The following is a 22,455-nucleotide window of genomic DNA, read 5'->3' as shown; positions in this document are numbered from 1 at the left end:
TATCTTTGTGTTTGAGTTTTTTTTTTTTTTTTTTTTTTTTTTTGTCCGGTTCTTACAAGAATTTAACCCCATGAATCAACAAAACAATTTGGACGGCAGCCTAGGAGAGACGAATTGATTCAATTCATGTCAACGAAACAATATTTGGGGTGGAGATGATGGACATCGAGCAGGTAGGGGTTGCTTGGATGTAGGAGGCCATTCATCTAAGACGTATGACATTTTCTTATTAAGAGCAAGGCAGTACAAATAGACGAGAGTATCGCTAACTTATTTCTCAAATGTGGGATTACTTGTGGGAATAACATAATTCAAATTTTTGTAATCTTATATTCGAGAATTCAAACGCTTATTCCTCTCCTAATCTCCATTATCTAACTTTTTTATGTTTTCAAGAACTTTAGAAAGAATCCATAGTTCTCAAAATTGATTTTGGGTTCTGGAAAATAGCTTCATGAACATAAAACAATACTCAAACTTCAATAGAATCATTCAAGAAAACAGAATCAACAGGATGCAATGCAACTGCAACTAAATAAACAATTTCAATCAATTTACTCCAACATTATTTCTTACCGATCTGAAGCTTTAGTTGAGCGTTGCAGAAGTTCCATGATATTCATCCCAATCGTCATCTTCAAGCACTTCCTTCACGATTCTTTTCCCTTCATTAAGCAGAGCTAAGCTTTCAACAAATGTATCCAGAAAGAAAGAATCGTGAGCTCCACGAATTCCAAGCCCCTTCACAATTTGATTCTCTGGTTTATATGAAACCAGTTCTCCATTTCTCGATGTCATAAGCATCTCACCGTTTTCCCTGCAACTCAGAGCCATTCCCAGCCCTTGAGATGGATCAACACTCAGAATTTTTGTCCAAGATTCAGGCACATCATATTTTCTCAGCATCCAAACAGATGAAACGTATCTATTACCGAAAGGATACCAGCCACATTGAAGAACAGAAAGTGCTCCTCCAAGCACTGCAACTTTCAAATTCTGTGGAAATTCATTCACCAAACTATGTGGAAGTGCAATTGTGCTGAAAGATTCACTATCCATATGGAACCTCAGAATTATACATCGAAAGCCTCTGCGGTTTCGAGTGAACGCAATCCAATGAACAGCTTCGTTCATAAAAATCTGTGTCCATTGCGATTTGAGTATTTCATAACAAGGAGCAGGATCGATAATTTGTCTCCAAGAACGCGTACTAAGCTGATACAACTCAACCTTAGGCGGAAGTTCATAATCATACAAAGGCGATTCACCTTCAATATACACTAACCTAACCAATTTGAAGTCGCTAGCGCGAGAATCGAAGCCAAATCCAAGCGCGTACTTGTACGGTGTGCCATACACAGTGAAGATATCGCTCGGCCAAGGAACAGCGAGGAATCGCTGAATCGAAGGATTCCACAAGAAAATATCCAAACCTAACAAACACAACAATCCGTTACAAGAACCTACCAGTTTAAAATTCTCATTCCAATTGACGTACGGAAGCTTCAATTCCTTGTAAATCCCCAAGGCTTCGGTATCGAAATGCAGGGAGTAGCGCTCGCCATTCTTGCTACCGGTGCCATAGCACCGCCGGAGGAGAAGTAGACGATCACCGCCGCGGTTCGTGTTGGATTGATTAAGGTGAGAGAGGACAAAAACCGGATCGGTGATTAGAGAACGCCATGGTTTTGAAACGCAACTGCAGAGTATGAGGGTTTTGGAGGAAAGTTTGAGGAAGATGTAGAACAAAACCTCTGGCGGGAGAGAATCTAACATTTGATGAAGCTTCCGATTGTGGAATTCAGATGAGAAAATTGCAGAATTTCGAAGAGCTCTGGATTTTTCTTGTTCCGTCTCCAAGAAAGTGGCTGCAATTTCCAGAGCTTGAAGAGGAGAAAGAGAAAACAGCTATGAGAGAGAGAGAAACAGAACGACAAAGAAATATATAAAAATCAACGGCGGTTTTGTTTGATTATTTCGTCGTCGTCGTTCAAAAGACACACCAATTCATAGCGTGTATCTTTCGCCACGTCATTTAATTTAGAGAAATAGTTCAAAAAATACTTTAAATCCTTTAAAATTACAAAAAAAATAAAAATAATAAAAATAAAATTAAACATTAAAGCTAAATAAATTAAGATAAATACTCTCGCACTTCATTGAAAAACGAGTGGCACGAAGCTACCGTGCGCTGGATTATAACTGAACGCCTCTAAGTTAGAATCCAGGCTAGAAGTGATGCATGCGCCCATCGCTTGATTGCCGACCAATAGTAGGGGCCTTTTGGCCCCCAAAGGCACGTGTCGTTGGCTAAGCCCTTGTGACGGATGAGTGTCAAGGGCCGCCTTGTAACGTAATTCCTACTGAGCGATTGGTAGAATCCTTTGCGAACGACTTAAATACGTGGTCAAACCATCAACCATCCTAAAGTCAGCCCAAGTTAGAAGGCAACATCGCAACATTCAGTGCAAAGCGAGACTCATGTCGCACGCCCAAAGACACTTGACACCGCCCACCATGCATGTTCTTCAAACATGCCACCTTCAAAACATAGGGTTGGCCCAAGGATGGCCCAATGGCATCACCACAAGTTTTGGCCTTCGAACGATCTTTCGCCGCCTTCTAAGTTTTGGCCATAGACTTTGTCGTGTTGGGTTGTTGTTGCTGCCCTCGTAGGTAGTCATGTTGGAGAATTATAACTTATCTCAATTGAGAGTCCTTCGTTGTGTCTTATCTAGACCGTTGACAGCCTTAGCTAGAGTCACTGTATGTAACATTGGGGTCAAATGTGTCCTACCTTGAACGACATTGAACAAATATTCCTTGAGACGTCAAATTCGGATCTCGAAACTTACAAATTTTTTAATAATATTTAGAAATTCAAAAATAAATTTACTGTTAATTTTTTTTATGAAAATTATTGATATTTTGTCTCAACAATACCATCCACTAAAAAAATAAATAAATATATTTACATTTAATTTGGAAAAAAATGGTTATATTTTATTTGAATATTTCATATCTTTAAACTTTTATTCGTTGGCGAATTTATACTCCGATTCTTATAAAATTTAATAGAAAATTATGCATAAATTGAGAATAAAATGGGAAAAAGGGTCGGGTCAGGGACGAGAAAATCATCTTTATCTGTAGCTTCGCTACGTAGACACCTTTATACCNTTCCAATTTATGTAGGTAAAAAAAAAAAAAAAAAAAAAAAAAAAGAAATATATATATATATATATATTATATTTTTTAGAAAAATTACCAATATTAAATTTAAGGACTAAATTATTAAAAATTTAAAAAAATATTTATAGACTAAATTATTAATTTACAAGATTATTTTTTACCTTTTTACCCTAATAATCATTAAAAAATATATATATTTTTCCGTACCTTTCATCTTGCTGTAATTATACGATTGTTAATTAATTATTTGATTTTGATTTACCCAAATTAATATAATTTATTATTTAGTTATAATGAATCAATAACATTAATAAAAATATATTTAATTTATTATTTTATCAATAAATATATTTAATAAGTAATTTATGATTATTTACAAATATTATTAATTCGTTAATTAGTTAACAACATTTTAAATATATTTAATAAGTAATTTATGATTATTTAAGTTAAGTTAATACAAAATTTTATTTTCAATAATTATAATTATAATCAACTAATTATCCCTTGAAATAAAAATCTTGGAAAAATAAAATACAAGCTGTAAAATGTTGGGAAGAAAAAACAAACCTTGGGTAAATGACTATTTTAACCCTAATTTTTTCGGTTCAATAATAAGAGTGAAAATTTGATTTTCTGATCGAGAAAAAAATTAATTTTATATCCTTAAAACCGTGATCAATTTAACCTAAACTTTAGTAGAACTCATGAACCGACTTAACATTTATTGAACCCAACCGTATCGATTGAATTGGGTTGATCGGACTTTTGAACACCTTTACTGACAATAAAAAAATGACATTATTTTTTAGGTGGTCAAAATTTATAACCGATACACTAAAAGAAAATTATTTAAATATTCGTGGTGTAATAATAAAAAATAAATTACCTAATTAAATGAGTATATTAAAATTTTTTGGAAGAATGTATGGATAGAAAATTTAAAATTTTGATGGGAGGTAGAAATTAAATAATTTGTTGATAAAATTACAATTTTACCCTAATAGTTTCAAAACTTCCATTTATATATATATTATTGATTGAAAATGTTTGAATAGTTCAGTTGATTAATATTGTATCAACTACGAGTAAAATGTATTTGCAAAACAAGAAGAACTGATATCGATGTAGTACTAACGCACTTATAACTGACACTCTTTGAAAATCTCGTTTAACTGTCGAGACGTCATAATTACATAACGCTCTTGTTCAATACACTTTGAGCTCAATAGAAGCTTCCGAGAGCCAAAGAGTTGAGTATTAGCTAACACTTGGCCTCTTTCTCATCTTTCAGGTTGATTTCGCTTCAAGATTCATTAAATTGATTGGTATCTCGATCGACCTTAGTGGCTTTAAGAATCACCCCTAAAGGATTGGTTACATTGCTCCGTCGAAGTAGGTTTCAACCAAACTAGCCTTAAATCCTCGAGATGTCGAAGGGTCAAACAAACTGGCATAGGCCTACACCGTTACGAGATTGACCAAATGGGTTCGGTCCAATTTGTTGGATCAACCTTTCGAGAGTTCGACCGGATTTAACCTCGTGACTCTTAGTTATCTTATCCTCAAAATCAATCTCATTCGAACGTGGTATCGGTTCATTCAAGTATTACTCTTTTACTCTGGTGTCACACAGTTAAAAATATCATTATAGTTAGTATTTTGTTTGAAAAAATACTCCGAACTTTTAAAAATCATATTAACGCCTTTAACTTTTCTTTAAAAAAAAAAGTTCAAGAAAGTTCTTATCGTCTATCTACGTTTCACAGATTATCTCCTTCTTCAATTTTAAGGGTATTAACGGTAACGATATTCTACATATTGTTTTATAAAATTTAAGAGTAATTTTGAAACTAACACGGACGGTGTTGTCTATATACTAATAAAAATAATATTTTTTTTACTCTTCGGACAAATTTTTAAAATATTTTTGAGGTATTCAAAAAGTTTAAAGGTATTAATGAAACTTTTGGAAGCTTTACGGATAATTTTAAAACCGATTATTAAGAGTTTAATTCAAAACTAATTGTATCTTAAGTTGCGTTTAAATAATAATAATAACAATCATTTAGACATTTTTCTCTCCGGCTGAGAAATTTAAGAGAGTGCGTCGAGAACGTGTAACTCGATGAAGAATACACTAGAAAAAATCCCGAAAAGTCATTATTTAATGAAGACGTAGGAGATTATATCGAAAAACTGAAAAGTATCGATGAATTTAAATGTCCAACTTTCTAGATTTATCTAAATAAACGGTCTTCATGTTAAGGTTTCCACGTTTACGACACTCTTTAAAAAACAAAAAACAAAGTCGTGAGAGCTTCTACTCAAAACGGATAATATCATATCATTATGGAGATATATGGAGCGTTAGTATCTCTAACAAGTGGTATCAAAGTCATACCCCTCACTTAACCATGTTGGTAAAATCTTCGGGTGCTGAACAAAGAAGTTGTGGTCTCGAAGATGTACTCATAATGAAAATTAATAGTAGTTGGTATCGGATTGTTGGAGTACCACATTGACTAAGTAACAGAAAGATTATAGGTACATAAGTGAGAGACGCTATCTCTATTGGTATGACGTTTTTTAAGAGAATAAAAAACAAAGGCATGATAGCTTTGTTGGTAAAATTTTCAAGTGTCGAATAAAGAAATTCGAGCTTTGAACGTTGAACGTGTACTCATAGTGGAAATTCTAATAAAGGCAAATTAACAAGACGTTTTGTTGACATTTTCGTCGTGGTTGATTTTTGAAACTATAATGGATAAGAAATTAAGAAAGAAATTTAGTGCATTGTTGTTGTTGAGTTGATGAGTCAAAAGTAGTTGTTCTTTACCTAATATTTGTTGGCCACACATGTCTATGAAAGTCGTGAGCCTATATCTCATCTCTCTCATTGGCTACCTTCACATCCAACAAAGCTCCATGCCCACCACTAATTCCCATTATATTTTCAACATTTGGTATCATAATCGAACACGTAAGGGGCGTTCGGAGGTGCAAATATCCTTAAATACGACGAATCTTACCTCTTGTTTTGAAGATTTTTTTTTTTTTTTTTTTCCGGTTTTGTTTGATCTTTTTTTTTTTTGTGTAAGTTTATTTGGTTAAATTTTGTGATACTTTAGATTCAATGAATGTGTTTAAATTTTAAATTTATCGATGTATGATAATTGAGTGCAAGTGCTGGTGGGGTTAGTTTGATTCTTTTGATCATCTTTTCGGGTGAGACAAAGAAGAAAAAAAATAATGATGAAAAACGGAAAGGGGGAGAATATGATTATCTATAAAGTGAATCATTAGATGCAAAAGAAAATAATAGGTCATCGTCATATATGACTTTTCTATATTATAAACATATACCGAAAATTCTTCTCTGCCTACTTAAGGTAAAATGAAATTTAAACCACTCGAATTTAAGGAAGGAACTTTCGTATATGAAAAAAATTAAAAAATTTACGATACTAAGCACTTCATTTATAGTCATTAAAATAATAAAAGGAAATCTAGGATCAAACTAATCGACCAGATTTTCCTTTTTTAGCTCAAGGAGTAGAATATCAAATAATTGCCTTTTGAGATTGAGTAACAAGTTATGCTGGTAAGGTTGATTTGGGTCAGGTCAAGTAGTCGGTTTCATTCGGTTCAGTTTTGTTCGTTTAAAAGAAACACAATTTTGGCATCAGTTAGGGCGAAAACGAGCCGAAAATCGATCTCAACCAACACCCTTGGCACAAAGCAAACGACTTGATTTTCACTTTGATCACAGTCCTAGAACAGAAGAATTTCTTGATTTAACTATCCAAAACTAAACCAAATCAAGACAGCTAACACAAGATCAATGGATTCAGATACAAACATTTGTTCCATAGGAATCTGTACCTGCTTTGAAACTGGTATGGTTTGAAATGAAATACCAATCTAAATGAAATGAATATAGTTCTAATCTTACTTTAATCTTCAAGAACTCCCATCTCACAAACAGCAGAAGAATATCAGAAGATAATGCAAATCATACTTCTCAAACTGAAAAATGAAACTTCCATTTTAGAGAACATGCATGTAACCGTCTATAACCCTACCGCTAGTAGATATTGTCGTCTTTGGACTTTCCCTTTCGGACTTCCCTTTAAGGTTTTTAAAACGCGTCTGCTAAATAGAGGTTTCCACGCCCTTATAAAGAATGTTTCGTTCCCCTCTCCAACCGACGTGGGATCTCACAATTCACCCTCCTCCACACTTAAGGATCCAGCGTCGTCGTTGGCACTCGTTCCCTTCTCCAATTGATGTGGGACCCCCTAATCCACCCTCTTTTTGGGTCCAGCGTCCTTGTTGGCACACCGCCTAGTAACCACCCCTTTCGGGGCTCAGCCTCCTCACTGGCACATTGCCTGGTGTCTAGCTCTAATACCATTTGTAACAGTCCAAGCCCACTGCTAGCAGATATTGTCCTCTTTGGGTTTTCCCTTTCGGGCTTCCCCTCAAGATTTTCAAAACGCGTCTGCTAAGGACAGGTTTCCACACCCTTATAAAGAATGTTTCGTTCCCCTCTCCAACCGATGTGGGATCTCACAATGCATCACCAAATAATAATAATAATAATAAATGAACAGCAAAAGTTGTTTTTTTTCTTCACTAACTTCTTCATTTTAATTGTTCCTCAGTTTCTTCAGGTTTTGATATGAACTCAGATATAGAATTGCAGAATTTAGATGAAAACAAGGTTGCTCATTGAGCATAATGGAAACGATTGCATACCGACCGACCTCTAATCCACGAATCGACTTTAAGGTCTCTTCTTGCTAGATTCTTTGACAAACAAAAAACTCATAAATACAGAATAATCTCAGTCATTACATGCCTTAAAAGCACTCACAGATTGGCAATTTATGAACTTGGACTTACCTCGTTCTCCTTTGAATTACTTCCAAATATCCCTTGGTCCAAGTTTTCCTAAGACAATCAAATCTAATTAAACTTGAAAACAACTGAACTGTAATTATCCACAGCTAAAAGAAGAAAACAAAGTTCCAAACCTGGGATGACTTTCTCAAACAATCAAGGGCTTCAAGTAACCGAACTACGATAGATTCTGGTTTTTATTTCTTTGCTTAAGTCACAAAACCAGCACGAGCCACCTCCCGTAGCTCGTTATGAAGCAAAGAAAGTCAGAAGTTGCACTGTTAAGAGTCATAGTTCAAGATGAAGGAGAGAGCATATCCTAATTCCTTATTTTTCTTCTTCCCTTTTTCTTTCTATAACAAAACTTCACTTGTATCAGTCTTCTCATACTTCCTATTCGATCGATCGGATTATGTCTTCGAGTCACCAAAATATACAATAAAGAGTCTAAAATGCACTTAAAAAAAAAAAAAGGCATCATGCTTCCCTATGTTGTACGTGTACCATTTAATTTAAACAAGCTTATAAACACCTTGATTAATTCCGTTGTAACGACTACCGAACCTATAGCGTTTTCCTTCAGAAAACTTATGATGTTTATTTAATATTCTAAGTAGGGTGGCCACCAATGATTTAATTCAGGGCCTCAAACTGTCTCCATTTCCAGCTTGCCTCCTCAACCACAGTAACCCAAGGTGGTTTATTGTGTTGTTTTCTATTCGATCTCAATTTCTTCACCAAATAATCTATTGATAAATGATAACTCAAATAATAATTTGATTACAAGTTTCCTAAGTTCTTAAAAGTAGAAACAAATGTAGTGGTAGTGCAATTCATCATCAAAGCAACTCTTAACTATGAAATAAGCTGTAAACCAGTAATATGCCTTAAGCCTGACCTCTAGGAAGTGTAGTAAAGACAGCATATGAAGAATCAAACATCGGCTTCCAAATAATAGTCCTCAGCATGTTGACTTAAAGCAGTTGTATTAACTAAGTGGAAGCATCAATTGCATACGCTAAATTAAGAAGTTTCAAGAATCCAAACAAAGGGTTATCATCATCAATCCAGGGAAATTTTTATTGCAATAAAGTATCAAGGTGTTGTACTTAAAGAAACTGAAGATCAAATATACTTGTTTCTTCACATCGGTTGGAGAGGAAAATGAAACATTCCTTATAAGGGTGTATAAACCTCTTCCTAGCAGATGCATTTTAAAAAATCTTGAGGGGAAGCCCGTAAGGAAAAACCCGAAAATGACAATATCTACTAGCGGCGGACTTGGACGGTTAGAAATGGTATTAGAGTCAGACACCGAGCAGTCTACCAGCGAGGACGCTGGCCCCCAAGGGGGGTGGATTGTGAGATCTCACATCGGTTGGAGAGGAGAATAAAACATTCCTTATAAGAGTGTGGAAACCTCTCCCTAGCAGATGCGTTTTAAAAATCTTGAGAGGAAGCCCAAAGAGGACAATATCTGCTAGCGATGGACTTAGGCTATTACACACTAACTTCGAAGTTAGTGCCTCAGAGATTGAGACCTTTTATTTTATTTTCATGTCATGTCATGCTATCAAAAACAATGACCAAAATGAACAACCATTCAATATATTTCAAATTGTAAACTGAACATATTAATTTAATAAAACATTAAGATATGTGTTCGAATCTTCGGATGAGCTTATAACGAAAACACTCAATATCTCCAAAGTCGGCCTTGACCAAGTAAAAACATAATATACATGTTAAAAGGGCCATATCATATATTCACTAAGAAATGAATCATACCATTATTATCAATCAGCTTACAGCTCAGTAAGAACTCAGTCATGAACATCAGCCACTTTCTCCAAGCCTCCTTTCCCTTCATTCAACAAAGCCAAGCTCTCAACATAAGTATCTAAATAGAAAGAACCCTCACCACCATAAATTCCAAGACCCTTCATAAGCTGGTTTTCAGGCCTATACAAAACCACTTCTTCACTTTTAGATTCCATAATCATCTCTCCATTTTCCCTAAGACCCAACACCATTCCCAACTCCTGAGACGGTTCGAAGCTGGTTAATTTAGTCCAAGACTCAGGCATGTCATAGTTATGCAGCACCCAAACAGAACACACATATGTTTCAAAACAGTACCAGCCACACAGCATGACAGAAAGTGCTCCTCCTAGTACAGAAACTTTCAAGTCACATGGTGAGCTATTAACCAAACAATGAGGCAAAGTTACTAAACTGAAACACTCCTCAACTATATCAAATCTCAAAATGAAACACTTATAACCCCTGCTACTTTCCCTGTAAGCAACCCAATGAACAGCCCCATTGAAAAAAGCTTGTGTCCATTCTGATTTAACTATTTCACAACGAGGAGCTTTGCTTTCAATTACCCTCCAACAACCTGTTCTAACCTCATACAACTCAACTTTAGGAGATCTTTTATAATTAAAAGGACTCTTATCTTCAAAATATAACAATCTTACCACCTTGTAGTCGTTGGCCCGAGAATCGAAGCCAAACCCGAGTGCAAATTTATCTGGGGCATCATAGATGGTGATAATATCGCTTGTTCTAAGAACAGCTACGACTCTTTGAATTGATGGATTCCACAAGAGAATGTCGAGACCAGACAAGCAAACCAATCCATTGCAAATACCCACTAACTTGAAATCCCCATTCCAATTGATGAATGGAAATTTCAATTCCTGGTATAGATCCAATGTTTCTGTGTCGAAATGAAGCGAATACCGCTCTTTCTTCTTGCTTCCTGTGCCAAAATACCGCCTGAGAATCAGCCATTTCTTGTTGCAGATTGAAGACTTGTTGAAGTGGGCGTTGATGAAAATTGGATCAGAGATGGCAGCGCGCCATGATTTTGAGACGCATGAACAGAGGACAAGGGTTTTTGGAGGAAGTTTCAGAAAGATGTTAAATAAGACTTCCTGTGGAAGATAATCTGCCATTGCTAAGAACCATTGAAGAAATATTCAATCGAAGAATTGAGAAAGAAAACCTGTAAATTTTCGAAGGGTTATTCGCAGCGATTTTTGGAGAAGAAATTGAATAGAGATGTGCTAATGGTGGAAGCGAAGAACAGAGCAGGGGAATTCTGTACTTCTATTGCGATGGCGGTTAAAATAAAATAAAATAAAAAATTAATTAATTAATTAAATCAATAAAAATATACGTGGGGTCGGGTTGTTCCAAAATTATTGTTCTTTTATTATTATTATTATTTTTATTTTTTTATTTTATTTTATTTTATTTTATTTTTTTTTAGTGAATCAATTGATATTAGACTGAGTGAATTTCAACTTTTAACCATTTTCATAATATAAATTCAAGTCGATTTAAGGACTCAAAATCTTCGTCTCACCGGTTTAAATCTGCTATTGAAAATAAGGATAATGTGTAGGAAATGACCCGTATTACTCAATTGGTAGAGCAGAGGACTCAAAATCTTCGTGTTACTGATTCAAATCTTCTATGAAAATAAACAAAAATAATCTGTCGGAAATGGCCGATATAGCTCAGTTAATAGAGTAAATCATAGTTGAAAATAGGATTACAATCCAACCCTACTTTTAAGATTATTAAGAAAATTAAGAATATTTAACGTTTGTAACTTGTGAATGTTTGTTAAAATAATAAAACAAAAAGCATCGGGACAACTCAATTCAACGCAAAAACATATAATTAGACTCTGTCATGAACCTTATTCGAATCGATGCGAGTCACCAACCCAATCAATCCAACCCGTGTACACCAATACTTCAATTCATTCAACTACTTAAATCGAAGAGTATAAATCGAGATTCCGATTAAGAATTTCAACACAACTTATTACATTCATCATCAAAAACAAAAAAAAAACAAAAAAACAAAAAAAAAAACAATTTATTTAAGACAACAAAGGAATCATCAAATAATTAGATGATGATGATGATCATCATGACACTCATCCAACCAATCAAATCTATGTTGTTCTCAAAAGCTGCTTCACAAAATCCTTCAAGTTCATGTCAGAGCTTCCACCTTCATCCATGGCGGCTTTGGCCACCTCCCTCCATAACTTCATTAATACAAACCTCAATCATCTCTCTTTTGCACACTCCATCTTCCTCCATTCTCACCCTCTTCCCCACCTTCCAAACATCCTCCACATACTTCGCGTTCGTCGGTTGGTCCGACCACTGAGCCATCGCCACCAACCCCACCCCCAAGCTCAACGCTTCGAGCGACGAGTTCCACCCGCAGTGTGTAACGAAGCATCCAACTGATTTGTGGCTCAAAACTTGTAGCTGAGGGCACCATTTTACTACCAGCCCTTTTTCAGCTGTTTCGTTGATGAATTTGGGTGGAAGTTTATGAAGTTCGGATTCTCTCACGACCCATAAGAAGGATTTCGTGCTTAGCTTCAACCCTTCCGCTAACTCCTCCATTTGAGGCTTATCCAATTCGGCTGAGCTACCGAATGATACGTATATGATTGAGTTTTCGGGTTTTGAATCGAACAATTTCATGGAAGAACTAGTGTTTGATTCAAATATATATCTTAATTTCACGACATTGTTTTCTCAAAGACCTTTTTGTTTTCTGTTTCGGAAGGGACGGGAGATTTAATAATAGGTTTGAAGAGATGATAGAAAAGGGATAAGAGATCAGTAGAGGGGAGCAGTGAGAGTTGTTTTTTTGTTTATTTATTTCCGGGCTACTACAAAATCGATTGTCTTTCAATTCATTTCAAAATTTGGACCATTCATCCGGTCCGGAACCAAACATGAATCTCTTCTAATGCTTAATTATTGCAATTATTTATGGGAAATTCTGAAAACGAAAACTAATAGAAATAGTATTTTTAAAATTGATATGAACAAAATGATGAGAAATTAAAGATGGGTTATAATTTTGATGATCATACCTGTGGTTCCAAGGCATCAAAAGTGTTGGCAAAGATCCAATCAGCCTCATTCAAACGTTGAAATTGTTCATCAGCCAAATGCTTAAGAAACCCCGGATACTTCCCTTGATCCGCCATGAACGACGGCAGATCCACCGCCTCAAACACCGGAAACCCATCAACACAAATCCACCCTTTGTCCAATGGAACACTCACCCAATGCTTATAAACACTATAATAAATGGAATTGACAGCACAAGATTGAGTGAAAAACGCTGCTCCCATGACTCCAAACCGAGTCATACACCACACAACTTATGCGTTTGCTACCATCTTCATGGCGCCTCATGAGCTCCTTTAGATACACACCAATTGAATCCTTCCGCCGCTCCCACAAGGCGAGCATGCTCTCTGTCTCCGTCTCCGCTCCTTGATACGGTAGGAGAAGGACGTGGTCGACGGTGAGGGAGGGGGGAGGCGGTGGTGGTCGGAGGAGGGGTTTGTGAAAATGACGGGGAGGGTGACTTGGAGACCGACCCCTAAACCCTAAACCCTAAACCCGAGGTGCTTGGCAAATTGGAGGAGTGGGTTAATGTGGCCTTGAGCATGACATGAAATCACTACTACATGAACTTATGGGGTCTCCTTTTCTTCAAGGCTTCCCATTTTTTGCACTTGTTTTTGTTGTTGTTGTTTTATGGTTTGGGTGTTTGTGTGGGAGCTATAGGCCTTTTTAAAGTGTGTTGTGAGCTAAGCGAGTACGTCATGAAACTAAAACACTATGGTTTTTATAAGTCCTAATAATTGTCTGTGGGATCTACTATGTTTTATAAATTTTGGACGGTATTTCTTTAGTCATGAACTATTTGTCTTTGTCGATCTGGATTTGCTTCCGTTCGTCATTGATATTCTATCTTGATTGGTTTGTGTTAATCTTGATGTCTTAATTAATTTGTGTCGATCTTGATTTTCTTCGGTTCGTAATTGATATTCTGTCTTGGTTGGTTCTTTGGGAGAGACGTTATCCGAAAAAATGACATTATCTACAGGTTCTACGCTTGTATTTCTCGAGTGACATAGTTGGATGACAAGAGAAGCTCATAAAGGTACCAATGTGGATGGTCCTTATCGTGTCTTTATGCAAAAAGCTGCTCCGTACTAGTAAAGTCTTGTCTAGAAATCGAAGTTACAAGAATCCTTTTGAGGATTAATAGGCGAATTCTAGTATTTAAGTTTTCGATACAAATCAATACTCGTCAACTTTTTGGTTTAATAACTTTGAAATAATAATTATATCAATTTAAACTTTAAAGTTTTATGTATTCATTTATACGGTTCATTAGATTCAATTTATAAAATGTTAAATTAATTTAGATCATTTATTTCAAATGTACGCATAATTTTCATAAATAATAACTTTTTTTAATATGAAACTTAAATTGATTGAGTTTAATTGATATAATTATAGGTGGGCCCTTCAACAAAGATAGAAGCCTATCTTTGCCCTCTCTGGTTGGTTTGTTGTGTCTATATTGCTTATGTCTCAACTTGTCTTTAATGCCCACTCTGTGTGGTGTGTTAGATGATGCACGGTTCTCCTTAGTCGCATCATGGTGTTTGTCTAGGCCCTCGCATGGCCAGAAGGGCGCTACTTAAGGGTTGTCGCCCACTCTGTGTGGTTAATGATGCACCGTTCTCTTCGGTCGTATCATGGCGTCCATCTAGGCCCTCGCATAGCCGAATGGGCACCACTTGAGGGTCACCAATTCTCTTGTTGTAACGTGAGGGTCAAAACCTACTCTTTTCATAGTTAAGTTGTGACAATAAAAGGAATCTAATTAAGATAAATTTAATAAAGATATAATTTAGGACTTACAATAATTTTAGCCCCAATATTTTGATTGGACGGACCACAGATAAAAGAGTTGTCCAATTCTCTCTCTACGGCTTCGAATTTATTGCAGGTCAATTTTTTTAAATTATTGTAACACCCACCTTTAGGTATGGGTAAAATTTTAATTTTGCTCCCAATTGTTGGACTATATTTTAATTAATTTTTCCATTTTATGTTTATATATTCCTTTTATATGATTAATTAAGTCGGGTCAAACTCCTCGAGCAATTAGTCAAAGAATGATAAGTTGGGATTTTGAAAAGAAAAAATAAAATAAAATAAAAGTTTGTAAAAAAATTAATTTAAAATTTGTGTCAATGAATCCTTGTTCGTGAAAAATATTATTATATAGCTTAATCGAAAGTTTTATATATGTATGTTGAGAAACCGAGTATGGACCATTGCATAATAATAATCGACACTGAATGGGGTTAAGATTTATAGTAGGTTACCAACTAAAGCCAAAGTTTAAAAAGGCCAAAAACTCCTAGATTATCTTCTAATTCAAAATCTTTTGAAAAAAATATTTGCAATAAAAAAAAAATTACATTTTGTATTCTGTCCATCCTATATATAATAGACATACTCTGGGACGGAAGGATTCGAACCTCCGAATAGCGGGACCAAAACCAAGTGTTTATTCAATAAAAAAAAAACCCTTCTCCTATTGGAGAACAAACTACCATTTATAAGGGTGTGGAAACCTTCCCCTATTGGAGAACAAACTACCGTTTATAAAGGTGTGGAAACCTTTCCCCAACCGACGTGAGGGGAAATCCGAGAGGAAAAGCCCAAAGAGGACAAAATTTCAGAAAATTAAAAACTAAAAATCAAATGGAAACGTTACCTAAATTTAACATATTTAGTCCACATTTCTTTTCACCTACTCCAAACATGGAAAAAGCATTACTACAATATTACATATGTAGGTAGGTAAGTTTTCAGTTCCCAATACTTTTGCTATAACGAACACTCATACACAGCTTAAAGTCCTCTAATTTTGTTTACATGTATTTATACCCATTGAACCTTTGCTAACCTTTATAGAAACAGCAAAGCACTCCAAGGAAGCTATGAGCACAGGAACAATTTCTAAAAGTATTCCTATGTTCGGCTTGGAGATTTAACGACTTTTTTCTAACAGGTGATACGACTCGGATTTTGGTTTCGACTTACCTATACGAGAGTTCAGCAATCATCTATCAAAAAATGTGAATATCTTACCTTTGTAATTTGTTGATATTCAATATTCAAGAATTGGCGTCTTCGACCTGACTGCCCAATCTCACAATGTCTTCTACAAGAATTTTGCCATCTGTTGCAAAGAAAGAAATGGTAACACTAAGTTAAAATTTACAGAATGTTGCAGCTCTATCATCCATGTAGAGAAAGAACTATCAGACAACATTGTTTAGATTGGTAGGTTGATTTACATTGTTCGTAATATTCGAACCCCAGAAAAGCTCCATTTTCTTGCCAATAGAGATTATATGCTAACATAAATTTGACTTTGTTTCACTACCCACAGCAATGAGAAAATTCGAAACGTTCTAAGTAGAATTAAAACAACTTTGAGCAAGTTGTACATTGACTGAGGAAACTGATTTAGGAAAATCATCACCACTTATAGATTCAAATCATTCGAAGAATCAAAAGTTGGATCCAAAAAAGGTGATGAAGAGAATAAACTTTCCTTCGTCGAGAGGCAAGAACTCCCCCTATATTCAACGACGAACCGAAACCACACTCAATTTCCAATGAGTTGGGATCATGAGATAAGTTACATGCCTACCTGGTATCATTATCATTAAAGATTTAGGCCACAGCTCCCTCCAAATTTTGGACTAGCTAAATCCTAATTTCTCAACCAAAAATTTATCTGAAAGGTCATATTACTCAGAACTTTTCTCGTAAAAGTTTGGGGGGGTGGAATGTTCTTATGATCACCATTACTTTGCCATGTCAAGGTTAGCATGATACTGTCCAATGTAATCAGCATATCAGGATATAAAGAAATTGGTTTGAGAAAAAGAGAGATTTCTTGGGCACAACGAGAACCTTTGGCACAGTTTCTCAGAAAAACCCTGACCCATCTTACTAAGGAGCATTCTGAGGACAGAGAAAATAAGATCTGTAAGTTACCATGCTTACTGACATAATTTATTGCCACCAAAAATTTGTACTTCTAGTCCTACACCACACCTCATAGGACAGACCAACTGGCCAGATTTTTCATTACAAGATTAAGAACAGATCCCCCGTCATAATGAGAGGGAACAGATGAAGGGGAGAAGAGAAAATGAGATGGAGGGAACAAGAGCTATGATCGCACGCGGTACCAAGTGGTAGACTCTTTAACACCGTACACCATGGCACTACCTTTTTAAATAAACAAATAAATAAAAAGGAAAAGAAACAACAAAGATGAGGAACAGAGTGAAAATTATAGTCTGTTCTGAACGAAAATGCAAAAAGGCTAACAATAAATCAGAGAACTTCTATAATAAAGTAACCAATATACCTTTATCTTTGGAAAGACTACTGACAAGCTCTTGGATGCCTTCCTTCCCTAATGTATCTTTTAAGTACATAGCAGCAGCTGCAACCTCTTCGGGAGTAACTTTACCATCAAAATCCCTACGAGAAAAAAGCATTACCCAAGTTCAAATGTGAAACATGTAACAGAGGACCTCAGAATAATGCACCTACAAGCTTAGTTTGCTTCATTACTAAAATGAACAAAGCAATGAAAATTGAAAATTTGTAAAAACATATTCATGCTATTTAAGCAAATGTTTTGAGGAATATTCACATGACAAGCTTTGGTAGAGGTCACAGGGGAAAACGTTATAATTAGAGGTTTTTTAGTCAAAATTCCGCTCATCAGCTATTATCTGAGGAAAATAACAAATTCCACCGACCAAGTATGACAGTAGAGGGGAAATTCTAAATGCTACGAGAGAAAGATCCAATTAACAGATAAATAAGATCAGGGTTGCTAAAAAGGGAACAAAGGGTTGTCTGAAAGTGAAAGTGTGATGCCAGCATTCAAAGTCGACCAGGACCTCCATCATCATTCCATGAACCCCCAAAAAGGAGCACCGACTAGGTAGGAGATAAATAGTGAGATATTTGTAAGCTTTCCCACATGTAATAGACCAAGAAAACCCCTGACCATTTTAGATAATTTGCTTTCCATATTGCTTTGATTAATTTACTTGAAATGTATTGACCAAATTTTGTAGGATTGGCGAAAAATGATTCCAAGAAAAGAAACCAAAGTGGGCAACCATGATCTTGACCAGTGTATTAGGTAAAGAGAAGCCTTTCACTTTTTCCATCAAAAAAAGTCAATTCTTCTATCTGCATAGACCAAAACTTAGAAGAAGGAATTCAATAGTACTAAACAGATAAGTTTTTAGAACCTTCTTAATCTGAATAGAAAAATTTCAAACAAAGGGGTATCCATAGATCCAATCCAACTAAAAGCTAACCTAAACCCTAAACCCATCCTACACTTTAAATTTAGTATTTGAAAAGGACAAGTTATTTAGCTCTGCTACGGAAAACAAGTGACTACGGAAAAGGCCATGAATGAGGTTTTGTATCCAAACCATATTCATCTCATCCATAAGGAATCTTTAATGGGGAAAATAATCAAGGGAACATCAGAGAGCATAGCATAGCTCAGACCATGGTAAGTCTCTGATCACGCAAAGAATTAGTTGCATGTCTAAGGTATCAAAAGAATTTGCATGATAGCAAATAAAATGAAACAAACATACGTGTCTAGTAATTGCCAACGGTCACCAATTTTGGCATCCACATCATCAATTTCCTTTTCTAGTTTTTGAAGCATAGTATCAACCTGAAAGATGACCAAGAATGAGAATACATCAAGTCAAAAGAGCATTATGCAGACCAGAGATACAAAAAGAAGTTTAAAACTATATGAAGCATAAAAAATCTGTGAGAAGTCTCACTCTTTCAACAAGTGCTGATGAAATGTCATCTCCTTCTGACTCTTCAGTAGACTGATCACTTTCTTCTCGAGCAGCTCTATATGCCTCCCTGACCTCTTTTTCACCATCGGTGCCTTCTCTTCCTACCATGCTATTATAGAGTTCTATCTAGATATATCATGATATAATATGATAGTCACTAACAAAAGAATATCCGATCAATGAATACATAAGTAAAATAAAAGAAAGTAAGGTGCTTTTCTTTGGACAATACAAAAATGATCAAATAAGTCTGACAAATGTAGTTAAAAAATACAACAAAATCCAGAAGCTTTTTTTTTTTTTTTTTTGATCCAGCCCCCATAACAAGGGAATAACCTCTGTTCTTCTATGTTTTTCAACACAACATCCCCAAACTTTTGAAGTCCCCACCACCTTCACCCAATCAACATTCTTACACAGTCCCCCACTTCCTATATTAAGTCCTCTACGCAAGACCTTACCAGTGTAAAAAGATGATGCATCCAATCTCCATCATCATCAATCTCCTTGCTTAATACTCCAAGAAGGCATATCAATTATCATAAAGACGTTTCCAATCAATTTGAACAAACACATCCTTCCTTTCCATCACCCTTTCCTCCTAATTAGTTCTGTTTTTTGACCACGTTGTAACCCTTAACCACTTTGTGCAAAAGATAATTTTCATTATTGTCTGAAAATGTAACACCCCATGCCTAGAATTTGGATAAGGATTTGAAATCTAGATTTGACAACGGTGTGTCCTGGCATTCTCCAACATCCTTTGCAACGTGGTTATGTTACTTCTCGCTTTTAAGAGTGAAGACTATCTCAACATTCCAACATGGGTCCTTTTAGCATGCTTTTTTCTCACTTACATGCATCCTAAAAAAATTCCTAGGAGGTCACCCAACACATAATTGCTCCAAGCAAAGCAGGTTTAATTATGAAATTCCTATGATTGAACCATCGGAGAGGAATGTGCTCCTTGTTGGTATAGGAAGTAACTTTCATTTCTTTTAAGTCTTTCTTAGTCATCATATCCTCAGAATCCCTCTCATTCAGAAGTGATTTCAATTCATTCATGTACCCCTCCTTTACTCGGGTGTCACATGCCCACCAGCCTCTACCTTGGTTCGTCCCCGAACCACATCATATTGGGAGAAGTATTGCTCTGATACCATTGGTAACAATCCATCCCCAGGATTCGGATTAGGATTCGAAATTCGAATTTGACACTTAATGGCCCTGACATTCCCCTGCATCCCCTACGACATAATCATGTTACGTACTCTCGCTTTTAAAAGTGAAAACTATCCCCACAGACCAACATAAGTTCTTTCAGCATGCTTTGTCATCACAGGAAAATTCACAGGAGGTCACCCAACATAGAATTAGTCCAAATAAAACACATTTAACTATGAAGTTTCTATGATTGAGGCATCATAAAGGAAGATGCACTTTGGATTGCTATGCCCACTAGCTTCTACCTTAGTTCGTCCCCAAACCATATCAGGAGAGGTTCTACTCTGAAACAGCCAGCTTCCCAACACCCTTGTTTTACCCTATTGGAACAATGTCACTTCATACCATCATTGTGAGGATGGTAATTTCAATGAACCAACCATTGTGATTTGATAATTTCTGCCCCATTGGTGCTTGATCCAACCAAAAGAATTGCTCCTATCACATTCTAATATATCAAAAATATATTTTTTTTTTTCTAATAAATGAAGGAACATCTAGATTCACTAATGTAAGCTCACTACATCTGCCAAAATTCATGGAATCTCCCATGCTTAAACAACATTTTCACTTTACAAGAGAGAGAGCATCGTGATGTCTGTTAGTTGATACATATCAATCACTAACAAATAAAAGAATTTAAGAGAACCAGAGAGAAAGAACAGACAGGGTAGGGGCTCTGTATCCTAGCATTCAAATCAATGTCAATTGCTCTACCAATAGAGTGCTAATTACCAGATTCGCTGATCTATATAACCAGAAAGCTATAGGCATGCATATGTTATGCAACTGAAGTATACCTCCTTATTCACAAGCTGCAGGAATTCTTCACGCTCTCTACTGACAGACTGCATGTACATAAGCAACATGAATAAGATCAAAGACAAGCTTATCCTTGAAAATTGTTTGACGAAAACAAAGTGAGTTTACTATTAAACCAAGAGCTTAGTTTTCATTTTCTTACAGAGGCAGAAGCTAAAACAGCCAACGCACGACTGACTTCACAGAGGTGCTCTTGTTTTTCTGAAGCTTTTGCTCTAGCTTGTTCTATAGCTTCTCTTGTCATGGGGTTGACCATCTCCTTCAGAGCTATATCTTCTTGGCTGGATTTGGATTCCTTCATTTTAGCTTGTTCCTCTTCTTCTTTCTCCTCCTCCTCCTACATGCAGAAACAATTTGCTGAGACTTCAACCGAGAAACTGAATCGACACTTTATATTGGTTCAAATATAAGTTTAAAATGCATAGAAGCTAGAAGCATTGCCTAAGCTCATAGAGTGTATGCTTTTGCAAAGTGGAAATAACAAAGAACGGCCGCCATGAATGAAGACAATATAAGTGCCTTGTGCAACATATTATAACAAGGACAACTAAGGAGGATTCTGATAGTTCGGAACTTAAAAGTAGAAAACTTTTCACTTCTAAAAAACCAATAAAAGTACAACCTTGATCATTTCCTCCTGCATTTCAAGGAACTCTAACTTTCTCCTCCTTTCTGATATGGAATCTTCAGATGGCAAAGCAGTTACGCCCACAGTATCTACAACCTCATCTGGCAGAGAAGACAGTGTAGCCAGGACAGCTTCCTCTGGTTTCACCTTTCCAGAAACTGTGAATGCTCTGAGAAAGGTACAAAACAAGAAATTCATAATGATGTGAGCAACAGATGGGCTGAACATATGAAGTAAAGAAACAACTGATGTAACTTCAAATCACCTTGAAAGGATCAAAAGTGAAGAGGGAACAGAATGGTTAAGCGACAGATCCAACCAATCACGAAGCTGCAATTGAGTTGGCAACAAAATAAGAACACAGACTCTAGTCTAGTCTAAAACTTAGCATCTAATCAGGAATTTAGATTTATGGTTTATATCAAATCACAGTGTTTACAACCTATCAAACAATTTTCCCTTTTCAAGTTTCAACTGCTTCCAGAAAAAGAAAAGAAAATGGTGTAAAAGAAAAGTACCAGTTGCAAACACTTCAGGGTTACAAATACAAATACAATCAATCAAATCCCATCGATCATTTTACAACAAATTATCAAAAGCAACTTATATGCAAAATGGTCAGGACCAAGGAACCTGTTGCCGCATTTCTTCTACTGAGAGCAACCCAAGCATGCCCCTCTCCCGACAATCTTCACGAAGCTCAGATTCAGAAAGGGACTCCACCCCCTCTGCTTGTATTAATTTATCGTCTTCCTTTATCCTGCAGAAAAACAAATTAACACAATTTTTCCGGTAGATACATTTTTCCTCTAATAATTCTTACACTGTCGTTAAGATTTTAATCCAGTTCCAGTATGTAACCCTCTTGCAGATTTTTTTTTTTTTG

At 35.9% G+C, this 22,455-nt stretch overlaps 4 protein-coding genes and 1 pseudogene across 4 annotated transcripts in view; all 5 read right to left on the bottom strand.

Annotated features, from left to right (window-relative positions):
* Positions 1–417: 417 nt before the first annotated feature.
* LOC111486040 (F-box protein CPR1-like) lies at positions 418–1,957 on the bottom strand. The gene has a single exon (XM_023133040.1). It carries the CDS (start codon positions 1,774–1,776, stop codon positions 589–591), a length of 1,188 nt encoding a protein of 395 aa, XP_022988808.1. The 5' UTR covers positions 1,777–1,957; the 3' UTR covers positions 418–588.
* Positions 1,958–7,887: 5,930 nt separating this feature from the next.
* LOC111486180 (UDP-glycosyltransferase 74E2-like) lies at positions 7,888–12,892 on the bottom strand. The gene is made up of 3 exons (XM_023133211.1): positions 12,158–12,892; positions 11,578–11,581; positions 7,888–8,837 (listed from the first exon to the last, which is right to left on the bottom strand). The coding sequence occupies exons 1-3, from the start codon at positions 12,618–12,620 to the stop codon at positions 8,813–8,815; spliced, it is 492 nt and encodes a 163-aa protein (XP_022988979.1). The 5' UTR covers positions 12,621–12,892; the 3' UTR covers positions 7,888–8,812.
* LOC111486051 (F-box protein CPR1-like) lies at positions 9,681–11,217 on the bottom strand. The gene has a single exon (XM_023133053.1). It carries the CDS (start codon positions 11,058–11,060, stop codon positions 9,921–9,923), a length of 1,140 nt encoding a protein of 379 aa, XP_022988821.1. The 5' UTR covers positions 11,061–11,217; the 3' UTR covers positions 9,681–9,920.
* On the bottom strand, positions 12,812–13,678 carry LOC111486149 (annotated as a pseudogene).
* Positions 13,679–15,776: 2,098 nt separating this feature from the next.
* The window catches only part of LOC111485950 (mitochondrial proton/calcium exchanger protein-like), a 16,457-nt gene continuing 9,778 nt past the window's right edge, over positions 15,777–22,455 (bottom strand). The window contains exons 7-15 of the mRNA XM_023132927.1: positions 22,203–22,329; positions 21,835–21,899; positions 21,564–21,738; positions 21,084–21,278; positions 20,920–20,967; positions 18,875–19,021; positions 18,677–18,759; positions 17,413–17,528; positions 15,777–16,206 (exon numbers count right to left, since the gene is read on the bottom strand). Of these exons, the coding sequence (XP_022988695.1) occupies positions 16,142–16,206; positions 17,413–17,528; positions 18,677–18,759; positions 18,875–19,021; positions 20,920–20,967; positions 21,084–21,278; positions 21,564–21,738; positions 21,835–21,899; positions 22,203–22,329 (1,021 nt within the window). The 3' untranslated portion in view covers positions 15,777–16,141. The remainder of the gene's footprint in view (positions 16,207–17,412; positions 17,529–18,676; positions 18,760–18,874; positions 19,022–20,919; positions 20,968–21,083; positions 21,279–21,563; positions 21,739–21,834; positions 21,900–22,202; positions 22,330–22,455) is intronic.

Source organism: Cucurbita maxima, unplaced genomic scaffold (assembly GCF_002738345.1).
Source record: "Cucurbita maxima cultivar Rimu unplaced genomic scaffold, Cmax_1.0 Cma_Scf00011, whole genome shotgun sequence".
Classification (NCBI taxonomy): domain Eukaryota; kingdom Viridiplantae; phylum Streptophyta; class Magnoliopsida; order Cucurbitales; family Cucurbitaceae; genus Cucurbita; species Cucurbita maxima.
This window is presented reverse-complemented; position numbering and strand designations above follow the sequence as displayed.